The 20,318-nt window shown below is 45.7% G+C and overlaps 2 protein-coding genes across 11 annotated transcripts in view; one reads left to right on the top strand and one right to left on the bottom strand.

Moving 5' to 3' along the window:
• Positions 1–1,461: 1,461 nt before the first annotated feature.
• On the top strand, positions 1,462–9,084 carry PIGH (phosphatidylinositol glycan anchor biosynthesis class H). Of its 3 annotated transcripts, none has more exons than XM_058739423.1 (4): positions 1,462–1,739; positions 6,298–6,507; positions 6,984–7,064; positions 8,414–9,084. In XM_058739423.1, the coding sequence occupies exons 1-4, from the start codon at positions 1,560–1,562 to the stop codon at positions 8,504–8,506; spliced, it is 564 nt and encodes a 187-aa protein (XP_058595406.1). In that variant the 5' UTR covers positions 1,462–1,559; the 3' UTR covers positions 8,507–9,084. The 3 variants fall into 3 exon arrangements, with proteins under 3 accessions (XP_058595406.1, XP_058595407.1, XP_058595405.1); XM_058739424.1 differs by lacking the exon at positions 8,414–9,084 and adding an exon at positions 8,251–8,407 and having other exon boundaries at positions 1,463–1,739; positions 6,981–7,064; XM_058739422.1 differs by having other exon boundaries at positions 1,466–1,739; positions 6,981–7,064.
• Positions 9,085–9,092: 8 nt separating this feature from the next.
• The window catches only part of PLEKHH1 (pleckstrin homology, MyTH4 and FERM domain containing H1), a 53,353-nt gene continuing 42,127 nt past the window's right edge, over positions 9,093–20,318 (bottom strand). For all 8 annotated transcript variants that reach the window (XM_058739414.1, XM_058739419.1, XM_058739420.1 and 5 more), the window contains 10 exons: positions 19,922–20,019; positions 19,254–19,431; positions 18,588–18,743; positions 17,390–17,490; positions 16,464–16,605; positions 15,174–15,316; positions 14,914–15,043; positions 12,654–12,740; positions 12,218–12,364; positions 9,093–11,277 (listed from right to left, as the gene is read on the bottom strand). In XM_058739414.1, the coding sequence (XP_058595397.1) occupies positions 11,116–11,277; positions 12,218–12,364; positions 12,654–12,740; positions 14,914–15,043; positions 15,174–15,316; positions 16,464–16,605; positions 17,390–17,490; positions 18,588–18,743; positions 19,254–19,431; positions 19,922–20,019 (1,344 nt within the window). In that variant the 3' untranslated portion in view covers positions 9,093–11,115. The remainder of the gene's footprint in view (positions 11,278–12,217; positions 12,365–12,653; positions 12,741–14,913; positions 15,044–15,173; positions 15,317–16,463; positions 16,606–17,389; positions 17,491–18,587; positions 18,744–19,253; positions 19,432–19,921; positions 20,020–20,318) is intronic.

Below are 20,318 nucleotides of genomic sequence, written 5' to 3'. Positions count from 1 at the left end.
GTATTTGTGGTTTCTATGAGAGTGACAAAAATCACAAGTATTGTTAATACTAATTGCATTCATAACCAAAGAAAAAAAAGTTAAATTTCAATCAGAAGTTAATGAAACCAATGATAAACCTCTGATTGTATCCATGGAGTTCAGGTTAAGAACTCTAGGACTGAAGGTTTCCCCAAAATATCGACAGTGTTTCTCTCAGTGGTGTAAATAATGGGTGGCTTAAGTTTTTCTTCTTTTCTGTATTTTTCCAAATTTCCACAATACGCAAAGTTCACTTTTATAGTTATAAAAGACATGCACGTGTTATTTACAAAAATGAGAGGGGTGTATTGCTTGGTAAGATTTAGGGTATAGAAATAACATTGGAAAAACAAAGCAATACTTGAAGAATATCCTTTAGAGGAAAAAATATAAACAAAATCCTGGATGGAGACAGAAAAACGGAACCTGACTTTCATAAGAGAGACTTAAACCTGGTGAGACTGTTATGCCATTTATCTTTACAGACAAAGGGATCATCAATTCTTTAATACATGATGCTGCCTCAGGGCTGAAGCACCATAATTCTTTTCACAGGCCACAAGCCACTCTTGAGCCACATCCGAAGTTAAAAAAAAAAAAAAAAGAAGAAGAAGAAAAAGAAAGAACCCACAGGCCGCTGTTACTCATGAGTTTAGTAATTTTATTATCCATACCTTCTACATCTTTCTTTCTTGCTACGGAGTCCCAGCCAAGCCTCATTTGTCTACTCAATGCTCCACTCAGCGGTTCGGAAGAGAGAAACTCCCAGGCCCTACAAGACGCTCTTGGACCTGAGCCCTACCTCTACCTCCCCAACTTCCAAATGCATTCTCCATGTGGCAGCCTCTTGATTCTTCCAATAAGTCAACCCTGTTCCAGCCTCAGGGATTTTGCCTTTCCTGGTCCTCCAACCTGGCAAATTCCTCCTCCAGAGCTCTCCCAGACCAGTCCGGATCCTCTCTTGGGAGCTCCAGGGTCTTTCCTCAGAGAGATTTTCCTGACTGTCCTATTGCACGTCCCCAGGCCACCTCTGCCGGTCATATTACTTTCAGCAGAACTCTTTGAAATTATTTACGTATTGTTTCTCTTACTAGGAAGGAAGGCACTTGAAGGCAGACCTTCAATATTCACCGCTGTACCCTTGGCGCCTAAAACTACCTGGCTCAGGAATGAATGAATGAGTGTATACGTGTGGATCGATTCCTTAGAGCGTACTCTGGCTTAGAAATAGAAATCAGTTTGCCGAGAGAAAGCGCAACAGCGCTTTTAACAGCGGCTTTAATCGGCAGGCTGAGTTGGCCCAATGCAGTCTCTGCAGTAGACAATCACAAAACCCCGGCCCAATCTAGCGGCGAATTACAAGCTCTGGATCTGCGCCACACCTCTCGTCCCGGAACCGCGGCTGCGCCGAGCGTGAGACAGGGGCGAACGGGGCGGGGCCGAAAGCCGCTCTCCGGAAGTGGGTCCAGAGCCGGCGAGAGTTACGCTGGCGGGCGGTCTAGAGCGGCGCGTCCCGGCCGGGAGGGAGCGAGCGAGACATGGAAGATGAGCAGAGCTTCTCGGATATCTGTGGCGGCCGCCTGGCCCTGCAGCGCCGCTACTACTCCCCGTCCTGCCGAGAGTTCTGCATCAGCTGCCCTCGGCTCTCGTTGCGCTCGCTCACCGCTGTCACCTGCACGGTGTGGCTAGCGGCCTACGGACTCTTCACCCTCTGCGAGGTAATGGCCGGTCGGCCCCTTCCCGAGGTCGGAGTCGGGGGCTCGGGTTTGGAAGGGCCTTTGGGGTCTTAGGGTCGAGTCTGGCCCTCCCGCCAGACCCTCCTGCTGTTGTAGGGTCGGAGGGCGGGAACTCACTGGTTCCGCTGCTGCACAGCTATTTTCTTTACGTTTAGTGGTTTGTACTCCTGTACTTTATCCCTCTCACGGGTCGTGCTCTGCTCTGCGGTTCCACCTAGCATACAAGTAGTCCTTGCACGACAGTCTAAAAGTTTAACTTTCATGTGCTGTACGTAGTACATGCTCGCAGTAATTCAGTTCCAAGAGTTGAGAGAACTATTAAGTGGATCGTCCTCATCCATCATTTCCACTCCTAGAGGAATCACTGTTAATAATACCTTAGGTCTTAGGGAAACTTGTCTTTGCCTCCACAATATGTATGTGTGAACACACACACACACACACACACACACACACACACACGTTGAGAGCTTGATAATTCTTCCTAATTTCTGTTTTTTAAGGCAATCGAACACCTCCCCCCAGTCCCTTCCCCCAACTTCGAGTATTTTCTAAAGAATTATGAAGTTTCAGAGAGGAGTTGTTTCTGTGCTCACTTTCCAGACTCATTCCTACTTTCTGAGCCTCAGTTTTCACATGTCTAAAATGGAATTGCTGTCTGCCATTCTAGCTTCACTGTATTGTGAGGGTCACATGCAGTAGCTTTGTGACAGCCCTCAAATAAAAGGAGTCACCTTAATTGCCCTTTTCAGGATGAGTTTAGTTTTAATTTCATATGTAGTGCCCTGAATTGAATATTTTATTCCAGGAGTGATTGGCCAGAGCTAGGACTATTTATTTCTGTAATTTGGATATTGTTTTCATTATTGCATTCATTGGCTTTTTTGCCATCAGAGTGTGGTAATTTGGCACAGGTATATGCAAAATTAAGTTTGCTGTAATTTGTACCAAACTGTATCTAAAAGTTGGTTCTTAAGTCATTTGAATTGGTTAAGTTGCGAGGACAGTCCTCCCTCCCCCTAAAAAGATTTAATTTATAATGTAGTTGAATTTTAATACTAGCCTGAATTCTGGCCATGTGCCCATGTGAGGTGAAGGGAACAGATATTTATTAAATGCCCACTGATTGCCAGCTGCTTTCCTGAATGCCTAGTTTTAACCTTAGAAGAAAACCAAGGCTCAGAAAGAATAATAACTTATCCAAAGTCACAGAGCTAGCAAACAGCATACCTGGGGTTCAAACCCAGGGCTGACTCTGAAACCGTTTCTTTTTCACTATACTGTCTCCTCCGTGGAGAGGGCTTGCTTAAGCAAAATTTTTAAATAGAAGTCTTTTTTATGCCAACTCCTTTTTGTACTCTCATCCTGGTGTGTCCCACTTACCTCCATCACGTGCCCAGGGCTCAGTAACCTTATCTTCCTTTAAACTCTACTGCAACACTTCTTAAGGGCTCTGTGTACCAAAGTTTCTTACCTTTCCTTGTGTTCAAAACTGTTTGTCAGAGTAATGAATCTCAGGGGTGAGAAGAAGTCTGATGAAAGAATTTATAAAAACATGAGACTTAATTTCAGCCCAAATAAATACTGAATTGTTAGAATTTCAGACAGAAAAATGAAGTATAAAGAATGCAGGCAGTAATGAAGTTTTGAGCAGGGATTACCTTATTAAAAAACGGATACGGATTAAATCCTCTAACATTTATTGTTCTTCATCCCTTCTTTCCTTCTTGTTTTTGAATTCACAATTCTATTAAAATTGTAGGTTATTACCTTATTCCAACCGGGAATGCTTTTCCCCCTTCCTTTCCTCAACCAAATATATCTGTCAGTAACCATCACCTCTCTGCACCAATGAAATCCTTCCTTGGAGATCTTCATGGGATATCCTTGTGTGCTTTGATGTCTCTCTCTCACTCTCTTTTAATCCTTTCTTAGGCACAGTTTTCATAGTATTCTCCAAAAATATTTTATATGTATTAATTTTGCCTCTAATACATCTGTAAGGGCCAGGACTGAATTTTATTTCTCTGTATTCATCCATAATGCTTATTCAGTTAAGACTGTGAACCAGACATTGTACTAGATACTAGACATTTAATTAACTCAAAATAGGTATTTCTGGATCACCAGAGACCCTGCACATAGATTTTTCTACCCTCCATTCATTAGTCAACAAGTAATTATCAGTACAGAGGTCGGCAAACTTTATCTTTAAAAGGCCAAATAGAGGGGCTCCTGGGTGGCTCAGTCAGTTAAGTGTCCAACTTCGGCTCAGGTCATGATCTCGTGGTCCACTGTCCATGGGTTCAAGCCCTGCATCAGGCTCTGTGCTCATGGCTCGGAGCCTGCTTCAGATTCTGTGTCTCCCTCTCTCTCTGCCGCTCCCCTGCTCACACTCTCTCTCTCAAAATAATAAATAAATATTTTAAAAAAAAAGGCCAAATAGAAAATATTTTAGACTTTACAGGTCTCTGTCTCATAGTCATCTGTTTCTTTAACAGTTCTTTTAAAAGTGTAAAAATCATGCTTAGCTCAGGGTGGACCAAACAAAAATAGATTACGGGCCCAAACAGACTCTTGATCCAACACTTAACTATGTGTTAGGTAGAACGAAGTAGAAAAGTATTTTCAGAGAAAACCAAAGGCAGCCAGTAGTTAAATCAATAAAAACATATTTTATTCACTATTGCAGTAGGAGAAAAGAGATCTCAGTGTAGAATTGGGCTCAGTTCTGAATACAGCAAGGACAAGTGGGAATTTATAGCCAAGGAGCACAGTGGGAGTCGATAGAAAATGGCTAAAAAGAAACATCAAAGGTGAAGGGAGATTCTGGCTAAATTGACATGATTCTTGCTAAAGGCAGGTGAGGGTCATCAGATTCTTGGTACAGCCTGTTGGGTAGTGCAGGCCCAATAAGGATGGACACCGAGGTTGAGGGTTTAGAAGAGCTTGACTAGAGTTAGGTCAAAGAAGGCATCATGTCAGTCATAAAGAATAAGATACTTCGCCTTCCGTCGGTTAAGTGTCTGACTTTGGTTCAGGTCATGATCTCCTGGTTTGTGAGTTCAAGCTCCACATTGGGCACTGTGCTCACAACAGGGAGCCTGCTTGGAATTCTTGCTCTCTTCTCTTTCTCTGCTCCTCCCGTGCTCATGCTTTCTTTCTCTCTCAAAATAAACTTTAAAAAAAAAAAAAAAAAAAAAGGATAAGATACTTCTTGCCTTCAAGGAATGACAGTAAATTACTGAATCTCTTTTGAGAGATCAGTCAGTGATTTTTTTTCTCTGTGCCATCCTCCTAAATAATAGCTTTTTTGGGGGAAAAAAATAATGGCACATGAAAAAACATACATCAATTGAAAAACACATTCAACTTCAAAAGGCTGTAAATGTGGTTTTTATTTATTTATTTATTTATTTTTTTAACGTTTATTTTTGAGACAGAGACAGACAGAGCATGAACGGGGGAGGATCAGAGAGAGAGGGAGACACAGAATCTGAAACAGGCTCCAGGCTCTGAGCTGTCAGCACAGAGCCTGACGCGGGGCCCGAACTCACGGACCACGAGATCATGACCTGAGCCGAAGTCGGATGCTTAACCGACTGAGCCACCCAGGTGCCCCTGTAAATGTGTTTTAGAATCAAAGGAATAAATACCATTTTTGAGCCCATAACACATTAAGTTAGTCATTTCAGCTACTCAGTCACAACCCAAAAGAACTAAAAGAGTCCTAAATGATACAATCTTTATTATTTAACAAAACAAGAAGTCAGGAGGTAGGAGGGCTCTAGAAGGCATAAGAGGCTTAGTTTTGATTCTTTTCATATTCCTGCTCTTCCACCCTTGGTGTACTCTACTTGTCCTCAGCCTGGCTTTCTACATTTGTCTACAGTCTGGCAGAGTAGTAGTAGCCCCATAGTAGTTCCAGGCATCAAAACTTTTAAGAGGAAGGGATCTTTTCTTCCTTAGGTCTCTTTTTAAGACGGACTTCATTTTCCAGAAGCCTCTCCAGCAGACTAGCCAGAGTTGTGTCATGTGCTCATTTCTAACGCAGTCATTGGCAGAACAAATAGGAACCAATCATGATTCACCCCCAAGTTCTATTAGGAAGGAGGAGGGGGGCTGTTGAGTACTCTCTGCTACCCTGTGCTAAGCATCTTACTATGAACTGTCTGGTTTTGCGCTATTTTGCTGATGGAGCATGAGAGAAAATGGTGTGAATCCTTAAGTTTCAGTTTTGGAAGAAAAATCTCTGAGAGTGGTGCGATGGTAGATACTGTTTTGATGGAGGTTCTCCTCCAACACCTATCCATTTACTGCCTGGATATATTTCATCATCTGCTTTCCCAGCACACAGCACTACAGAGCTGAAATAAAAGTGATTTCCTCTTCCTCCATGCATGTTCTTCTCATCTGTTCAACTCACAGCAGAATACAGACTTTTTTTTGGCGTTGCCTAGAGGGGACCTGTTAAACAGCAGAGATCTGTGCGGGAGGATCACTTGGTAATCTTATCGCCTGTGTCTGGCTCTCTCTTCAGAACAGCATAATCCTCTCTGCTGCCATCTTCATCACCCTCTTAGGCCTGCTCGGTTACCTCCATTTTGTCAAGATTGATCAGGAGACCCTGTTAATCATAGATTCCCTTGGTATCCAGATGACCTCATCTTATGCTTCAGGCAAAGAAAGCACTACCTTCATTGAGATGGGCAAGGTGAAGGATGTTATCATCAATGAAGGTATTTACATGGTAAGTAGTTGAGTAGTATTACAGGTTTCTCCCATGGCCTTTGCCTGGATCTAAATGAGTCTTACTTAATACCTAAAGTGTTTGATGTCACAGAATTAAACTTGAAGACTCTGTTCCAGTATTGTAGTGTTTCCTTTATGGCTAGCGTGTCTATAAACCTTGAAAGTGAAATTTCTACTGAAAAGGTACATTCCTTTATTTTTAGAGATATAATAAATTTTCATAGATAGGGAGTCAGCATTTCAAGTTTATTTTTTAGCCTGATTTCAAAATCATCTCTGGTTGTTGTTGCTGCTGCTGTTTTGTCATTTTCATCTAAAGAATGAGAATATACTCCCTCACTTCAAAAGTGATCAAGTGTTCTACTACGTAGAGATAACCATTTATAAAAAAGTTTTTAGCCTTCCCTCGAAGAAAAAGAAAACAAAATGAGTTTCACTTAGATTTCTGCTATTTGGTTTATTTTCTTGCAGCAGAAGGTGATTTACTACCTCTGCATTTTATTGAAGGATCCGGTGGAACCACATGGGATATCCCAAGTAGTACCTGTCTTCCAGGTGAGCACAGAACACTTGTCTAAAGTTTCTTCAAAAAATCCGTTACCTTTCCCTGCTCTCTGCATATCCATTGCTACTTATATTCGGTAGGAATGTCAACTTTTGTTGTCAAGAACGTTTGAGGACACTTGACAGCTACTTTTAGTGAGAGTTAGGATTTTAGTTATTTCAAAAGTTTCTTTCTGAAGCAGATATAGGCTTTCAGAAATACTATGAATTTATACAAATTTTAGAGAAAAAATATATAGGAATTTCTGCTCACAAATCACCATTCATCTACTCTGTTAGGCTGCCAATATATGCTTTTACATAGATGTCATTGATCTACACATACTGCTGTATCCTTTTTGTGTCTTGCTTTTTAAATCTAATATACATAATTTCATGCATCTACAGAGGCCATTATACTTATTATTTTAAATGGTTATATTATCATGTTGACTGAGTTTATTTAGCCACCCTACTGCAGGGTTTTGAAATCATCTCCAGGTTATTTTTTGTCTTGCTCTTACAAAATTTTCTCATACAAACATGATTATAGTAAATTACTTTGTAAGTATATAAAGTATTTATGTATGTAGTTAACTGTCTTACTGCCCTTTTTCACAAAAAATTTAAGGCTGCTAAGTGAAAATTCTTTTGCGTTACAGTTCAGAATTATCTTGTTAAAGCTTATGAACAGTATCGTAGATTTTTACAGTTTGAGATTTGGCTCCAGAGATTGGACAACTTTACCATACTTTGAGAATTTGTACTTGTTTTTCATAGTCTTGGCTAACGGTGGATTTAGTTACTTGTTTACTTTAGTATGTAGGTAAAGGAATTTAAAGTTACTAAATTGCTCTTTAAATGACAAAGATACTTTTCATATTTCCTTGTATTACCTACCAGCATTTCCTCTTATTTAAAACTATCCATCTCCTCTATTAATCAAGTAGAATCTAGATATTGATTATGCATTTGTAACAATTTATATATTTTGGGTAACAAGTTTTCATTAAATACGCTTTCCACATATATTTTTCCCATTCTGTGACTTTTCTGTTAATTTTGGTTGTATTGCATTTCACTGTACAAAATATTTTAATATTTACATATTAAATTGCCTTTCTTGCCCTTGAGGACTGTTTCACAGCTGTGAATTTCCCAAGAGGGTCTGTCCTTGTTATTCCTTTTGCTTTCTTAGCCAGTAGGGTGCCATCTGGCCTGAGCTTCTGCTTCTCTGGGCTCACACCTGAGCCCTTTAGACCCCTGATGTGCTGAGAGATTGAGGTTGCACATGGATGCAGCACCAGTACGTGCTCTCTTACGTTCATCTTGACTCTGCATTTCTCCCCTTTGGAATTCAGAGTGCCAAGCCCCGCCTGGACTGCTTGATTGAAGTGTACAGGAGCTGCCAGGAGGTCCTGGCGCACCAGAAAGCCACATCAGCAAGTCCATGAGTCCCAGCATTCAGAAGGCCAGTATTGTCTTCCATGGGAGATGACTCCTAAGCCATAGTGGCTGGTTTATTTTCTGTATTCTAAACCATCGGGTGGACACAGTCCTAGGAACCAGTATGGATGCAGTGGATCTCAGAGCCATAGAGCAGGTGACTGGAAACCTAACTCATTGTGTGATGTTGAGCAAAGTCCTGTGTATTGTAGTGATCCGCTTGTAAGGTTTTGCCTACTTTACCAACTAGGGGGAGACCTTAAGAAAAGACATATCAAAAGTAATGTTAACAAAGAGCACTTTGTGAAATTCCTAAACACATTCAGGTTTACTTTTTGTAGAATTTCTGGAGCAAGACCATGGGAAACTGACATCAGCTATCTTAAGAAACATAATTTCCAACTACATAGTACCCCTGTATAAAAGTTAAGGAAAAAAAAAAGTCAAGCCGTTCAGGTACTGGTGAGTAGGAAGAAATGTCCTACAAAAGACTAGTCTCTGTTCACCTAGCTCCTTTGTTCTGTACAGGGTTAATTTATGATGACTCTCTTAATAAACCGATCTCCTTCCAAAACATACACAATAATTGCCTGGTTCACAGACAGTTGCTTTTTATTGACATTGAACACGGCATTTCAGTCTTGGATGTCAAGCACATTAATACTCTTGTTACTCAGCATTGTCTATGGTTTCAAACACTTCTTTTGCCAAGAGGGATGGGACAAAAGACCAGACAGAAATTCGACTTTGGTTTCCAGACAGGTTAAAGAAGGATAAACACACAAACTTCAGAAGCTTTTGATTATAAGGCAGTATCTTCTGTACTTAATACACTATGGGAGGATTCCTGAAAGGCTGGGAAGGAGCTAGGGTGGGGGAAACAGCTTGACCCCCAAGTTCAGTGTGAACGCAGCTCCATTCTTGCTTTTTCCTTAGGATCCTTTTTTTTTTTTTTTTTTTTTTTTTTAAATTCCCAGGTAGATAATATTATCCTCATGGGCGTTAGAGATACTCAGGATATTATAAAACTAGAGCTGTAATTCCTTTTACATCAGCTCAGGAGGGGTTATTCAGGAGACTGTGGTACATGTGATGTTTGAATTGTTCGAGGTAGAAATGTCTCAGCTAGATCTCATATCCTGGGGGAAAGGCAGCAACAGAAACGGGAGACGGCTGTAAATTGCCAGCCTTGCAAAGTCAAGTTTAAAAGACAGATGCTCTAATGTGCTTTTTTTTTTTTTTTTTAATCATGTTTGTCAGTTTAAAGGGTGAGAGGGGGGAAGCTTATAGCAGCTGAGGTGTTCAGATGAACTAGTTCCAACCTTGAAGGTTTTGCAGTGTGCAACACACACACACTTTGTGGAAGTCAAAGGCTTGGTTCCTGGATGCTCCTGCTCAAGCCACACAGTTTTCAGCCCTTGATTGATAAATGGTGAGACTGCCTTAGAGCTATGAAATAAAGCTCAGCTTCTCCAATGGCACAGAATCAGAGTATAAATGAACTCTTTCGTCTTTCTGTTTTCTGTTAGGGGAGGGTGGAGGCAAAGATCATCTCCTTTGCACTCAGCAGAAGGCCTCAATTGCAGATGGGGAGATATTTATATCACCAGGGTGCTTTTAGGCTAGGACAGGTATCACCTGTGTACCTTCTGCCCTTGGACTAATTCCCAGCAGAAGTTTGCCATTGAGTCCTGAGGAGCAAATTCAGGCCCATGAGCCTGGATTCTGTTTCTGACTCATCTATGATGGCCTCACAAAACAGCAAAAAACAGTGCATTTGCTTGGGTTTTTCAAAGAGCAAGGAAACCACTGGTGACCATCCCATCCTACAGCAGGAAGCATAGCCTTTGCTGAGCCCTGGCCAGTCATTAAAATGAGACAGGGAGAGGTCAGATTGGACTTAACTCCCTGACCTTGCTTGCACCCAGTTGGGCTCACAGAGTGTGAGGAAGAACAGCTTGAATCTCAGCAGGGATAGTGCCTTTTCCTTGTCCTGCAAAGATAGGAACTCTTGCCCCAGAGGGGCACTGCAAATGCCTACTCATTTGCAGTGGGGAAGGGGAAAGGTGAGTCTATTCCTTTTCCTCTAGCCCTGCCAATACCTTTCCCATCTGGAAAGGGAAGTCCAGTTTTAGTGAGTTCTAGGCTTTTGTCACAGTTCAGGTGAATTGGAAATTTTAGTCCTGTCTTGTTCAGGGATGTTGGGAAAACTTCAAGTATAAATCCCCACATAAGGACCATATACAATATAAAAGATACCATCCTTCCTAAGAGTATCAGTGCAGAAAGCTCTGACTTATGGCACTGATGCCCTCAGTAACTAGTAACATGGACCATCCCAGTCTTGTATCTAGAATCGGGCAGCATCCAGAGCTCAGTATTCTTGTGGGAAAAAAAGTGGTTTTTATACTGGGTCTGGATTTTTAAAAGTTGGGCCCTGAAACATGATAAGGCACCTAGAGAATGAAGGCTTCATGGAAAGTGAAATAACACATTTCACAGAACAAGCTGGGGGAGGGCTGTTAGACCCCATCACAGTAGTATCACACCCCAGGACACCAATCTCTAATCACAGAGGCACCAGGTGGTTGGAGGGGGAAAGGGGTAGGAGAAATATTCACAGCAACGTTGGCCCTCTGGCAGCACATGGAACAGAAGCAAAAAACTGCTGTCTGTCCAGTTCCCGTAGCTGGCGGGCAGCAGGTGGGTTCGTAGGTGGGTTCACAGTTGGAGAGCAATGGTTCATGTAGCTGGCCATGATGAAGGTAGCCTCTGCAATCTAAGGAGACAGCAGAAACAAAGGAATTGAACTAGCCTTGGCCTGAATCCTGGCTTTCTCCCTAGCTGTTATACTAGGTGTATAACCTTCCTGGGCTTCAGTTTCTTACCTCTTAAAATATCTGGGAGGTTCAGAGGCTCAGTGACACAGTACCTGTTAGTCTGAAGGGCCACTGGCGCACAGTACCCTCCTGAGAACAGGAGGAGCAATATTCTCTGCTTACCTCCGAGTGGGGAAGTGGTCCTTCCTGGAGGAAGGTGTCTGTATAGCCTCTCCTATGGCAGGGGTGGTATTAAAGAGAGGAGGAGGTTTGGGATACTCCAGTTTTATGATTAAAACAACAGGGTCTCCAGTGACTTTCAGAATGGAATCAGGAACTATTAATCAGAACTTAGGTTTTGGAGCCTTTATAATTGTTATTTTTGCTAGTCAGTATTTCCTGTACTGAGTAGGAACAAAGCTCTTAAAGCAGTCTTTGGGACTGTCTTAAAGACCACAAGGCGGGGGGGGGGCGCATGTACAGACTGTCCCACTTTGTGACTAGTGTTGGCAGAGCCCAGGAGAAGGTGATAGCACACTGAGGAGGACGCTGCCCTGGCCCCTGGATCAGCTGCATGAAGAGCAAGTGGGCCCCGCCTCAAGCCTGCGTGGTGCTGGGCTGCAAGGGCTGAGAGGCCCATGTGGAGAGCATGGACATAGCCGGACCAGAGTGCGTGCCCTCCCGGCCAACCCCTCACTGATCAGCTTACCGGTGACTATTGAGATGCCATGCTACCTGAACCCTTGGAGGACTGACTACAGACAAGGCCAAAAGTTGTACCTGGGACAGGGCCCTTCTAGAGTATGGTCGTCATAACCCCAGCATCCTTTCCTAACTGCAAGCCCACCTCATCATACTAGGTAGATCTGAGTAACATGTTTTAGCAGCTGTCAGACCCACCTTGGGAGCAGCCATCCGGAAGAGCAACTTCTCAGTGTGGCCTTTTCCAGAGCTCTGGTCCAGAATGGATCTGATCACAAGCATGAAGTCATCCCGGCAGCCACCGAAGGTCATTACTGAAGAGTAGGGGTAAGTGACGTGCACATGCTGTGAGAAGAAGCCCGTTAGTTCTAGGGAAATTTTCCACCTGCCTCCTGAACTAAACCAGCATCCCCTGTCTATTGTGGGCACTGGTAGCCTTAACCAGAAAGGGAGAACTCTGAAGTGGTCATAATTTGGAGATTCATGTCTTGAATGTCAATAAGCTGTATCTAGACTAGAGGACAGCAAGGCTGGGGCGAGGCCTCACTTAGCTCAGGCCTTTGAGTGCAGACAGAAGAAAAGATGCTGTTCAGGAGAAGGAGGGGTCAGAAGGCCAGCCCTCATCTTTCCATACCATAGTGCTGTGGTCCAGGATGCTGACCCCATCTTCATTCACAGCAATCCACACCAGAGCATTCTCCTTGGAAGACAGCTGTGCAGGCTGGGGAAACAGGAAAATCTCATCACACATGTCCACAGCTAGGGAAGCTGAACTGACAAGAGCTTTCTGAGGAAGAAGGCACATCCAGGGATCTGCTAGGCAGTGGTTTCCAACCTTTTTCACATCTTGGAAAACATGAAAGATGGTACTTGCACAGCCTGCCAAAGTAAATAGCCTTGGGGCTCTAGCTATCTAATTACCGTCCCAAGAGGAGAGGGGTACCTATAGCCCATCCTGCCATAGTACACTCGTTGGGAGGCTCTGTGCTGCACAATAAAGGCCAGCCCTGGCCGCTCTCATGAGCATGGAGACTGGGCTGTTTTCTAGTTCACACAAACTGACAGCATTCTACCCAGTCTCTCCCAGCTGAAGTGCATCTTGCTTCAGCCAATTTCCTAGGGGCTGCAAATGAAACAGGAAAGCAAGCAATCTGAGGGGCTTTAGGCACTACCAGTGAGAAAAGTAACTCTCTGTTGGACAATTCTTAAAATGACTAACTTTCACTGCCAGGACTGCAGTAGAGCAATCTGGATTTCCTATCTCTCCTACCCAAAAGGCTGGGGAAAGGGAAGGACATGTCCTCCTTTTCAGAAGCTTTTCCCAACCCCCCAGACAGAGGGTCCCAGGGTCCCCCATTATATGCCTTTATAACACCCCATACGCCTTCAGAACACTTGTTACAGCTTACAAAATAACGTATGTATTTAGAGAGAGAATATATATGATTATCTGATTAATGTGTACCTCCTTACTAGATGGGAAGCCCCACAAAGGCCAGGACTGTGTCTGATTCGCTCATCTCTTGTAATCTTAGGCAGTGCCTGAGACCTAGCAGGAGCTTAACAATTCTTTATTGAATAAATGAGTGAATATCCACTGTCTAATCTGTACTGTTAGTGAACAGGATCATGATCCAGCTTTGAGGATCCTCTGAGTATGAATAAATTTTATGCACACCAGACACCTGGAGAAGAAAAGTTCCAGTTGAAATTAATATGGGTCACCTGGCCTTTCCTGCAGTGAAACTAACTGTTGCCTGAGTAATTTAAGAGTCTCCTTTGGCCATGCTAAGTCAGTAGAGATGTATTCACTTAGGTTATATATTGTTCTATCTTTTGCACTTTTAAAAATGTTTATTTTTTATTTATTTATTTTTTTTTTTAATTTTTTTTTTCAACGTTTTTTATTTATTTTTGGGACAGAGAGAGACAGAGCATGAACGGGGGAGGGGCAGAGAGAGAGGGAGACACAGAATCGGAAACAGGCTCCAGGCTCCGAGCCATCAGCCCAGAGCCTGACGCGGGGCTTGAACTCACGGACCGCGAGATCGTGACCTGGCTGAAGTCGGACGCTTAACCGACTGCGCCACCCAGGCGCCCCTAAAAATGTTTATTTTTGAGATAGGGAGAGATAGTGTGAGCAGGGGAGGGGCAGAGAGAGAGGAAGACTGGATCTGAAGCAGGCTCTGCACTGACACCAGACAGCCCGATGCAGGGTTTGAACTACTGAACCATGATATCATGACCAGAGCCAAAATTGGATGCTTAACCAACTGAGCCACCCAGGCACCCTCTTTTACACTTTTTAAAAAATGAAAGCATTCTTGAGGGTGTTATGTCAAGTTTGAATCCTTATGTGTAAATTAGTCCTTCCCCCACCCCGCCCAGGGGTAGCATTGTAAAAGAAATTAAAAAAAAAAAAAAAGGAGGCACTTGGGTGGCTCAGTTGGTTGAGCATCCAACTCTTGATTTCGGCTCAGGTCATGATCTAATGGTCCTGGGATTGAACCCTGTGTTGGGCTCTGAGTTGGGCATGGAGCCTGCTTGTGATCTCTCTCTCTCTCTCTCTCTCTCTCTCTCTCTCTCTGTCCCTCCCCTGCTCTTATTCTCAAAAAAAAAAAAAAAGGCAGTCAAAAAGGAAAGATGAACATCACCCAGAAATAATCCTGGCCCAAAACCAGTGATCACAACTCTGCTCTGGACCCTGGAAATCTGAGAGAAAGCCAGAAATGGGTGGAGAAACAGCGACCTCTGGTGGTTGCTAGTGTGCAGGTGGGCCCTGGAGCCTGGACTGACTCAAACGTGACCAGATGTGGGCAGTAGCTTGAGAAATTCAGGGCATGTTCCTGAGGGTGTGGTAATCACTCCTTCCCCCGGACACCACCCACACTTACCTGAGCAGCAAAAAGCTTAGCACCAAAGAAAGGCCATTTCCGGGCCACTGTCAGGTAGATGCGGATGCACTCAGGAGGGGAGCAGCCTTGCAGTGCGGTCCACTTTGTGGTCAGCAGATCTGCCAGGTGCCTGGTTTGGATGGATGGAAAGAGATGGTGGCCGTGAGGTGCCAACATGTTTTCATTGCAACTGGAGGTCTAACCCGGCTCCACAGTCCATGCCTCCCCACAGCAACCCCCTCCGAGACCTTGCAGCCTACCTCAGCTGTTCAGGGGGTGCCCCGTGTCTGTAGCGCCTTGGGTAGAACCTGTCTAGGACTTGTTGGAGGTGATGCTGAAGCTTGGCAGGGGGTGTGCTCCCAGGGCCTGGTGGGGTGGGCCTCTCTAAGTCTCCATATTCTACCTGTGTTGGAAGCACATGGAGTGAGCAGTCAAGAATCCAGAGGTGGATGGGGTGGGGATGGGGATGGGGCTGGGGCTGCTGGAGAGGTGAAATAAACCATTACTTCATTACTTTATTGGTGGGGTGTGAACGGATGCGAAAACACTTCTTGTGAACAGACCCTGTGTCTCAAGTTTCACACACACTAGAGAAACCACCTTATGGTCCTAGATGATTATTTACATCAACTTGCCTTTGGCAGCTGAGGTTAAGTGCCTTATCCAAAGACACAATTAGCGGCAAAGGAAAACTATGGATATTCTGGCTTCTAATCCAAAAATATGAGATCCAGAACTGAAGATGCTACAGCTCCTAGAATATTGCAGTGTTCCAAGCCTTTGAATCAGACACCTCACTCAAATCCCAGCTCTGCCATCTGCCAGCTTTGTAACTTTGAGCAAGCTGCTTAAACTCTCTGGGCTTCAATTTCTTCATCTATTAAGTGGAATTAAGAACTAACAGGGATAATCATATAAACTGTTCAGCAGAGGACCCTCTATAGAGTATTGGGTAAATGCTTATTATTATAAAGATCAACTGTTATTATTGCTCCTTCCTCTCCACCATGTAGATTCAGACCCTTTCTCATGGGAACCAGGAGGGCATCCCAGATACCTTTGGCCAGATAGCCTCCTCAAGGTAATAAGGAAACGGGTCGAAGTCTGAATGCGTGTTCCCCTTCCTAATTCTACTTACAATGCTTTACAGTTGTAAGTACAAACTTTGCCACATCCATTATGTGATATACATCATTTCAGTAGCATACTGAAGGAAATGCAAGGACGCATTTTTGTTTACTGTACACCAACAAGGAAACTAAAGCACAGACCACTGCAGTGACCTGGCCAAAATCTCACAGTGGGAAGGCGGGTAGCACTCAAAGGCAAATCTTTGGATTCCACGTCCAGAGTTCTGTCCGTAACCTGTATCTGCAGTGAAGGGCTCTGCTGGGTAAGGAGTCAGCTTCCCTCCACAGCCAGGGACAGCGAGGCCACCCTCCCCTCAGGCACCACAGGGTCTGCAGTCTCCTGTTTTAGGCTGTGTGGTACGTTCCACGTGTGAGTTCAGACACGGTGCCCTGATCCTGCCAATTCCTGAACTGCCTTACCTGGGCCATCAGGGCAGCCATCTCGAGAGCCAGCTCCTTGTTGACAGGAAACCTCCCTGCCACTATCTCCCCGCTAGTCTGGGAGGCAAGCAGCAGCCGCTCCCGCTCCGTCTCCCCTTTGACTTGACTCCGAAAGTACAGCCTACGGGGAAGACGGAAGAAGCCAAGACTCAGTTGGGATCCTGAATGGATGAGGTTGTCTTGGCCTCTGTTTATCTTGATTTCCAAAGAAAGAAACTACTCTCTTTATACCATCTGTGAGCCTATTTTCTATTGCCTCCAGAAAAACTTAACTAAACATGACACAGGGCAGATACAGGGCCATTAGATCTCAGCAACAGTGGCACATGTTACACCTGAATACACCACCACGCTACTGGATCAGGGGAGGGGATCTGCTCTCTGGAACCAGAGCCTATTAGGGAACTGGATGAGTTAAAGATTCCAAGAGACTAATGGAAATTATTTGCCTAGAGACATACCTGGGATGGGATTTTCTTATTCAGATGGATAAAAAAAAAAAATCCTGGTATCTACTTCTGTATTTCCTGGAATTGTTATAGGAGCTATTTATCCTTTGGCCTTAAATAGTGCTCATACAAAGTTTCACTCTCCTAATGTAACACATGCAGCCATCCCACAAGGTTGGTCTGTTTCCTTGGCAGGAGTATGCGCGCGTGCGCACGTGTGTGTACATACGTGCGGTACACAGACTGAGAGCCTGAGCTGTCCAGGTTCTCCAAGAGGATCAGCAGAGCCTCATTAGTTGGCCTCATTAGTTGGGGCCCCAACTAATGACCACTAAACAGTGTTCTATCTGTGGATCCACTGCCTGTCCGGCACAGGCCATCCAGCTGGGGGAGTGGCAAGTGGCGCCCCAGTGGCAGCCCTCAGTCTCGGCCCCACCCTCAGGCGGTGTTCAGGACCTGTTCTTGTACATCAGCTTCACCACACGTGTGCCACCCTCAGCCTTTCCAGAGTGCAGCTCCTTCAGGGCCTGTTCCCACTTGGAGATGGCATCACAGATCTTAAAAGAGGCAAGAGAGGAAAGTCAGAAAAGCCCCTGATGAAGAGAACAAGGACCAATCTGGGGCAGGACCCAGGCAGGGTGGCAGGGCAGCAGGGCAGCATCGAGTGACTGTCCTCCATTAGGAGGCTGACTTGCAGGCCTCACGTGCCTGGGACCAGAGGGGTCTATAACAACCTCACAGACAGAGGTAGGGCCCTGGGCATGGCATGAGCAGCAAAGCATGGAAGGCTGCCCCCACTGGCCTTAACACCTGAGGGGGCTTTCCCAGAGGCCAGGCAGGTGTCAGTCAAAAACCATGGCCTCATATTACCAGCTCTGTTTCCATTCCACCGACTGCTATTCTCTTGAAGTATACCCAGAGGCCTACCGTGTAACAAAGCCAAACAGACCCCCTGACATTTATAAACAAGATATGTGGCATAGTTCTTCCAGGCAATGGTAAATAAAAGACTATAGAAGCCTTTGTCCTGTTGCCATTAAAAGAGCAGACACAGAACCAAAACACTCCTACTCATCAATGCTACAATATGTTCCCACAAACACTTCACATCTTGTCTGCTAATCCCAGACAAGATAGGTCTGAAATCCCATTCAAGGGTCCTTTACTTGTAGAGGTACCATATAGATCTACCTGCTTACAATTTGCTTGAACCAGTAAGTGCAGGCCCTGGCAGATGGAAAGATTGAGGGGCCAGGGAACAGCACCACATCCGGTGGACCTAGGTGTACAGCTACCCACCTCCGTGTGTGGATTGTGTGACTGGCAGCAGCCCCGGTTGGAGCTGCTGCTGACAAGTGCCTCCCTGTCCTTCCTACACCACGCTGAGAAGCAGCTTTTCCCCGGGACACTGCACAGCCCTTCAAGGGCGGGAGCGGTGTGGAGACAAGGGCACACACAACTTCTCTCTGCCTGTACGGGTATGTTTTAGGATGCCACAAAAATGCTGGCTCGGGGGAGCACCTTGGACTCCAAACCCAACAGGCTGGGGGACAGTAAGGCACCAGCCAGGGGGCTCTCTCCCCATCACCAAAACCCGAAAGCCTGGAGGTCTCCCAGGAGGGGCTCATTTGGCTTACGGGGAGACCATCATCACCTTGATGCTCCCCTGCAGGCAGTGTTCCAGGTCCCTGCCAGAAGGGTCATCTGTGAAGAGGGCAAAGCCAGAGTGGGAGGACTTCCTCATGCCCGTCTCTTGGTTCAGACGCTGGAGGAACTCATCAACTGTGGAGGAGCCGTCAAAACCAACCACCTGCACGAGAGAGGTGTTAGTCCCAGAGGAAATTTCGTATCTGGGAGGTGGAAAGGCTTGGCTGAGAGGAGCAAGGGCAAATGCAAAAGCTAAAGGAAGCTGGTTTCCATAGTCACACAGAGGGTGAGTGCTTCAGAGACAAGTGGCCCGCTATAAGCTGGAGGCAGACAGAAGCTCTGCTGCTCCTTGACTGCTGCTCTTTTGGAGGTCTTTTGTCCTGCGCCTTTCTTGGTCAATGTCTCGGCTTCCCCGTTCGTGCAGTGGTTTCTAAAGATCTACTTCCCAGGTGCCAAACAGCAGAGCACTTTTGGAGTTCAAGCTCCTTTCTCCCTCCACACAGGCAGTAACGGTCCCACCCCCACCTCCACACCCCAGGCCCATCCTGCTGGTTTGCCTATTATTAAGAGTCTGCCAAGCCTAAGGAGGTTTAACACCCACCTGGCCCAAAGATATTCTCTGGGCCGGTGAGATGAGAAGACTCAGGAGAGGGATCCCGCGCGGCCTCCTCACCTGGTAAGTCCCATTGGCGAAGTGCACGGGGATGCTGAAGGGCAAGGAGTGGTGGAAGGGGTTGCGCAGCAGGATGGACACCACTTCCATGCGTGACGGCCTGGCCTCCCGCTCCCCCACCTGTAGAGTCCGCTCCACTGCCCGCTGGCAGTAGGTGGCATACTGGCCAGTTTCATTTCTAAAAAGACAGGGAAGAAAGAAGAGAATCCCAGGGAATTCATTCACCCCTGCCATCTTGACACCTTGGCTGCCTACCCTGACCTAGCCAAGACCGAATCCGCAGCTGGGCAGGCTGTGAAAAACGTGACACTCTGGTCTGGGGTGTTAATTTGTCATTCAGGGCCTATGTGCTGCAAATTGCTGGCAGAGATATTTCCTCTGGAAGCCAGAAAAACATGGCAACAGACCATGAAAATGTGGGGATGACTTGGGGACACCGGAGCTTCACGTGAGCACATCCACAAAACACGCATACACAGACTGGTGTGCAGAGCGGCCCAGGCCTCCACATGCCCATCTGTGCACACAGCACTGAGGTCTCCGTGTCTCCATGACCCCTGTGCAAACCACAGGGGCAGGGTGATTTGACCCATCTTGGTCCCCCCGTCCCTCTTCGCCATGCCACCGTCAGCAGTGCTAGAGTGGCATAGGAAAGGACCCTCACTCACGTGGGATCTGCATGGCGCTGGAGCTGCTGTTTGATGTACCAGAGGAAGTGGTGCTGAGGCAGGAAAAGTGGGGCACACAGAGCCAGGAGCTGCCAGCACTGCCAGGGAACAAGCAGCATGGGGTGAGCGCTGGGTCTGCGGCAATGCCCGCCCTCACAGTCCTGAGCTACCAAGGCTTCAGTGCTCTCCAAACCAGGGCCCCCCACCTTCTGTGGACGGCAGGATGGCCCATCCTGGTCAGGCTTTGTCCAGAACGGCAGTCACCCAATCTGACTATGCACAGACATCCAGAAGGGGCACAGAGAAGGGAGGTGTACTGAGGCAGCTTGGAGCACTGAGGCTGCCCATTGGCCACCAGGCCTAGAGGGTACCTGCTCCATTCCCTCCTTCCCCCTTC

The sequence above is a fragment of the Neofelis nebulosa genome, chromosome 7, assembly GCF_028018385.1.
Source record: "Neofelis nebulosa isolate mNeoNeb1 chromosome 7, mNeoNeb1.pri, whole genome shotgun sequence".
Lineage (NCBI taxonomy): Eukaryota > Metazoa > Chordata > Mammalia > Carnivora > Felidae > Neofelis > Neofelis nebulosa.
Note: the sequence above shows the minus strand (reverse complement) of the source record. Positions and strands in the feature narration are given on the sequence as shown.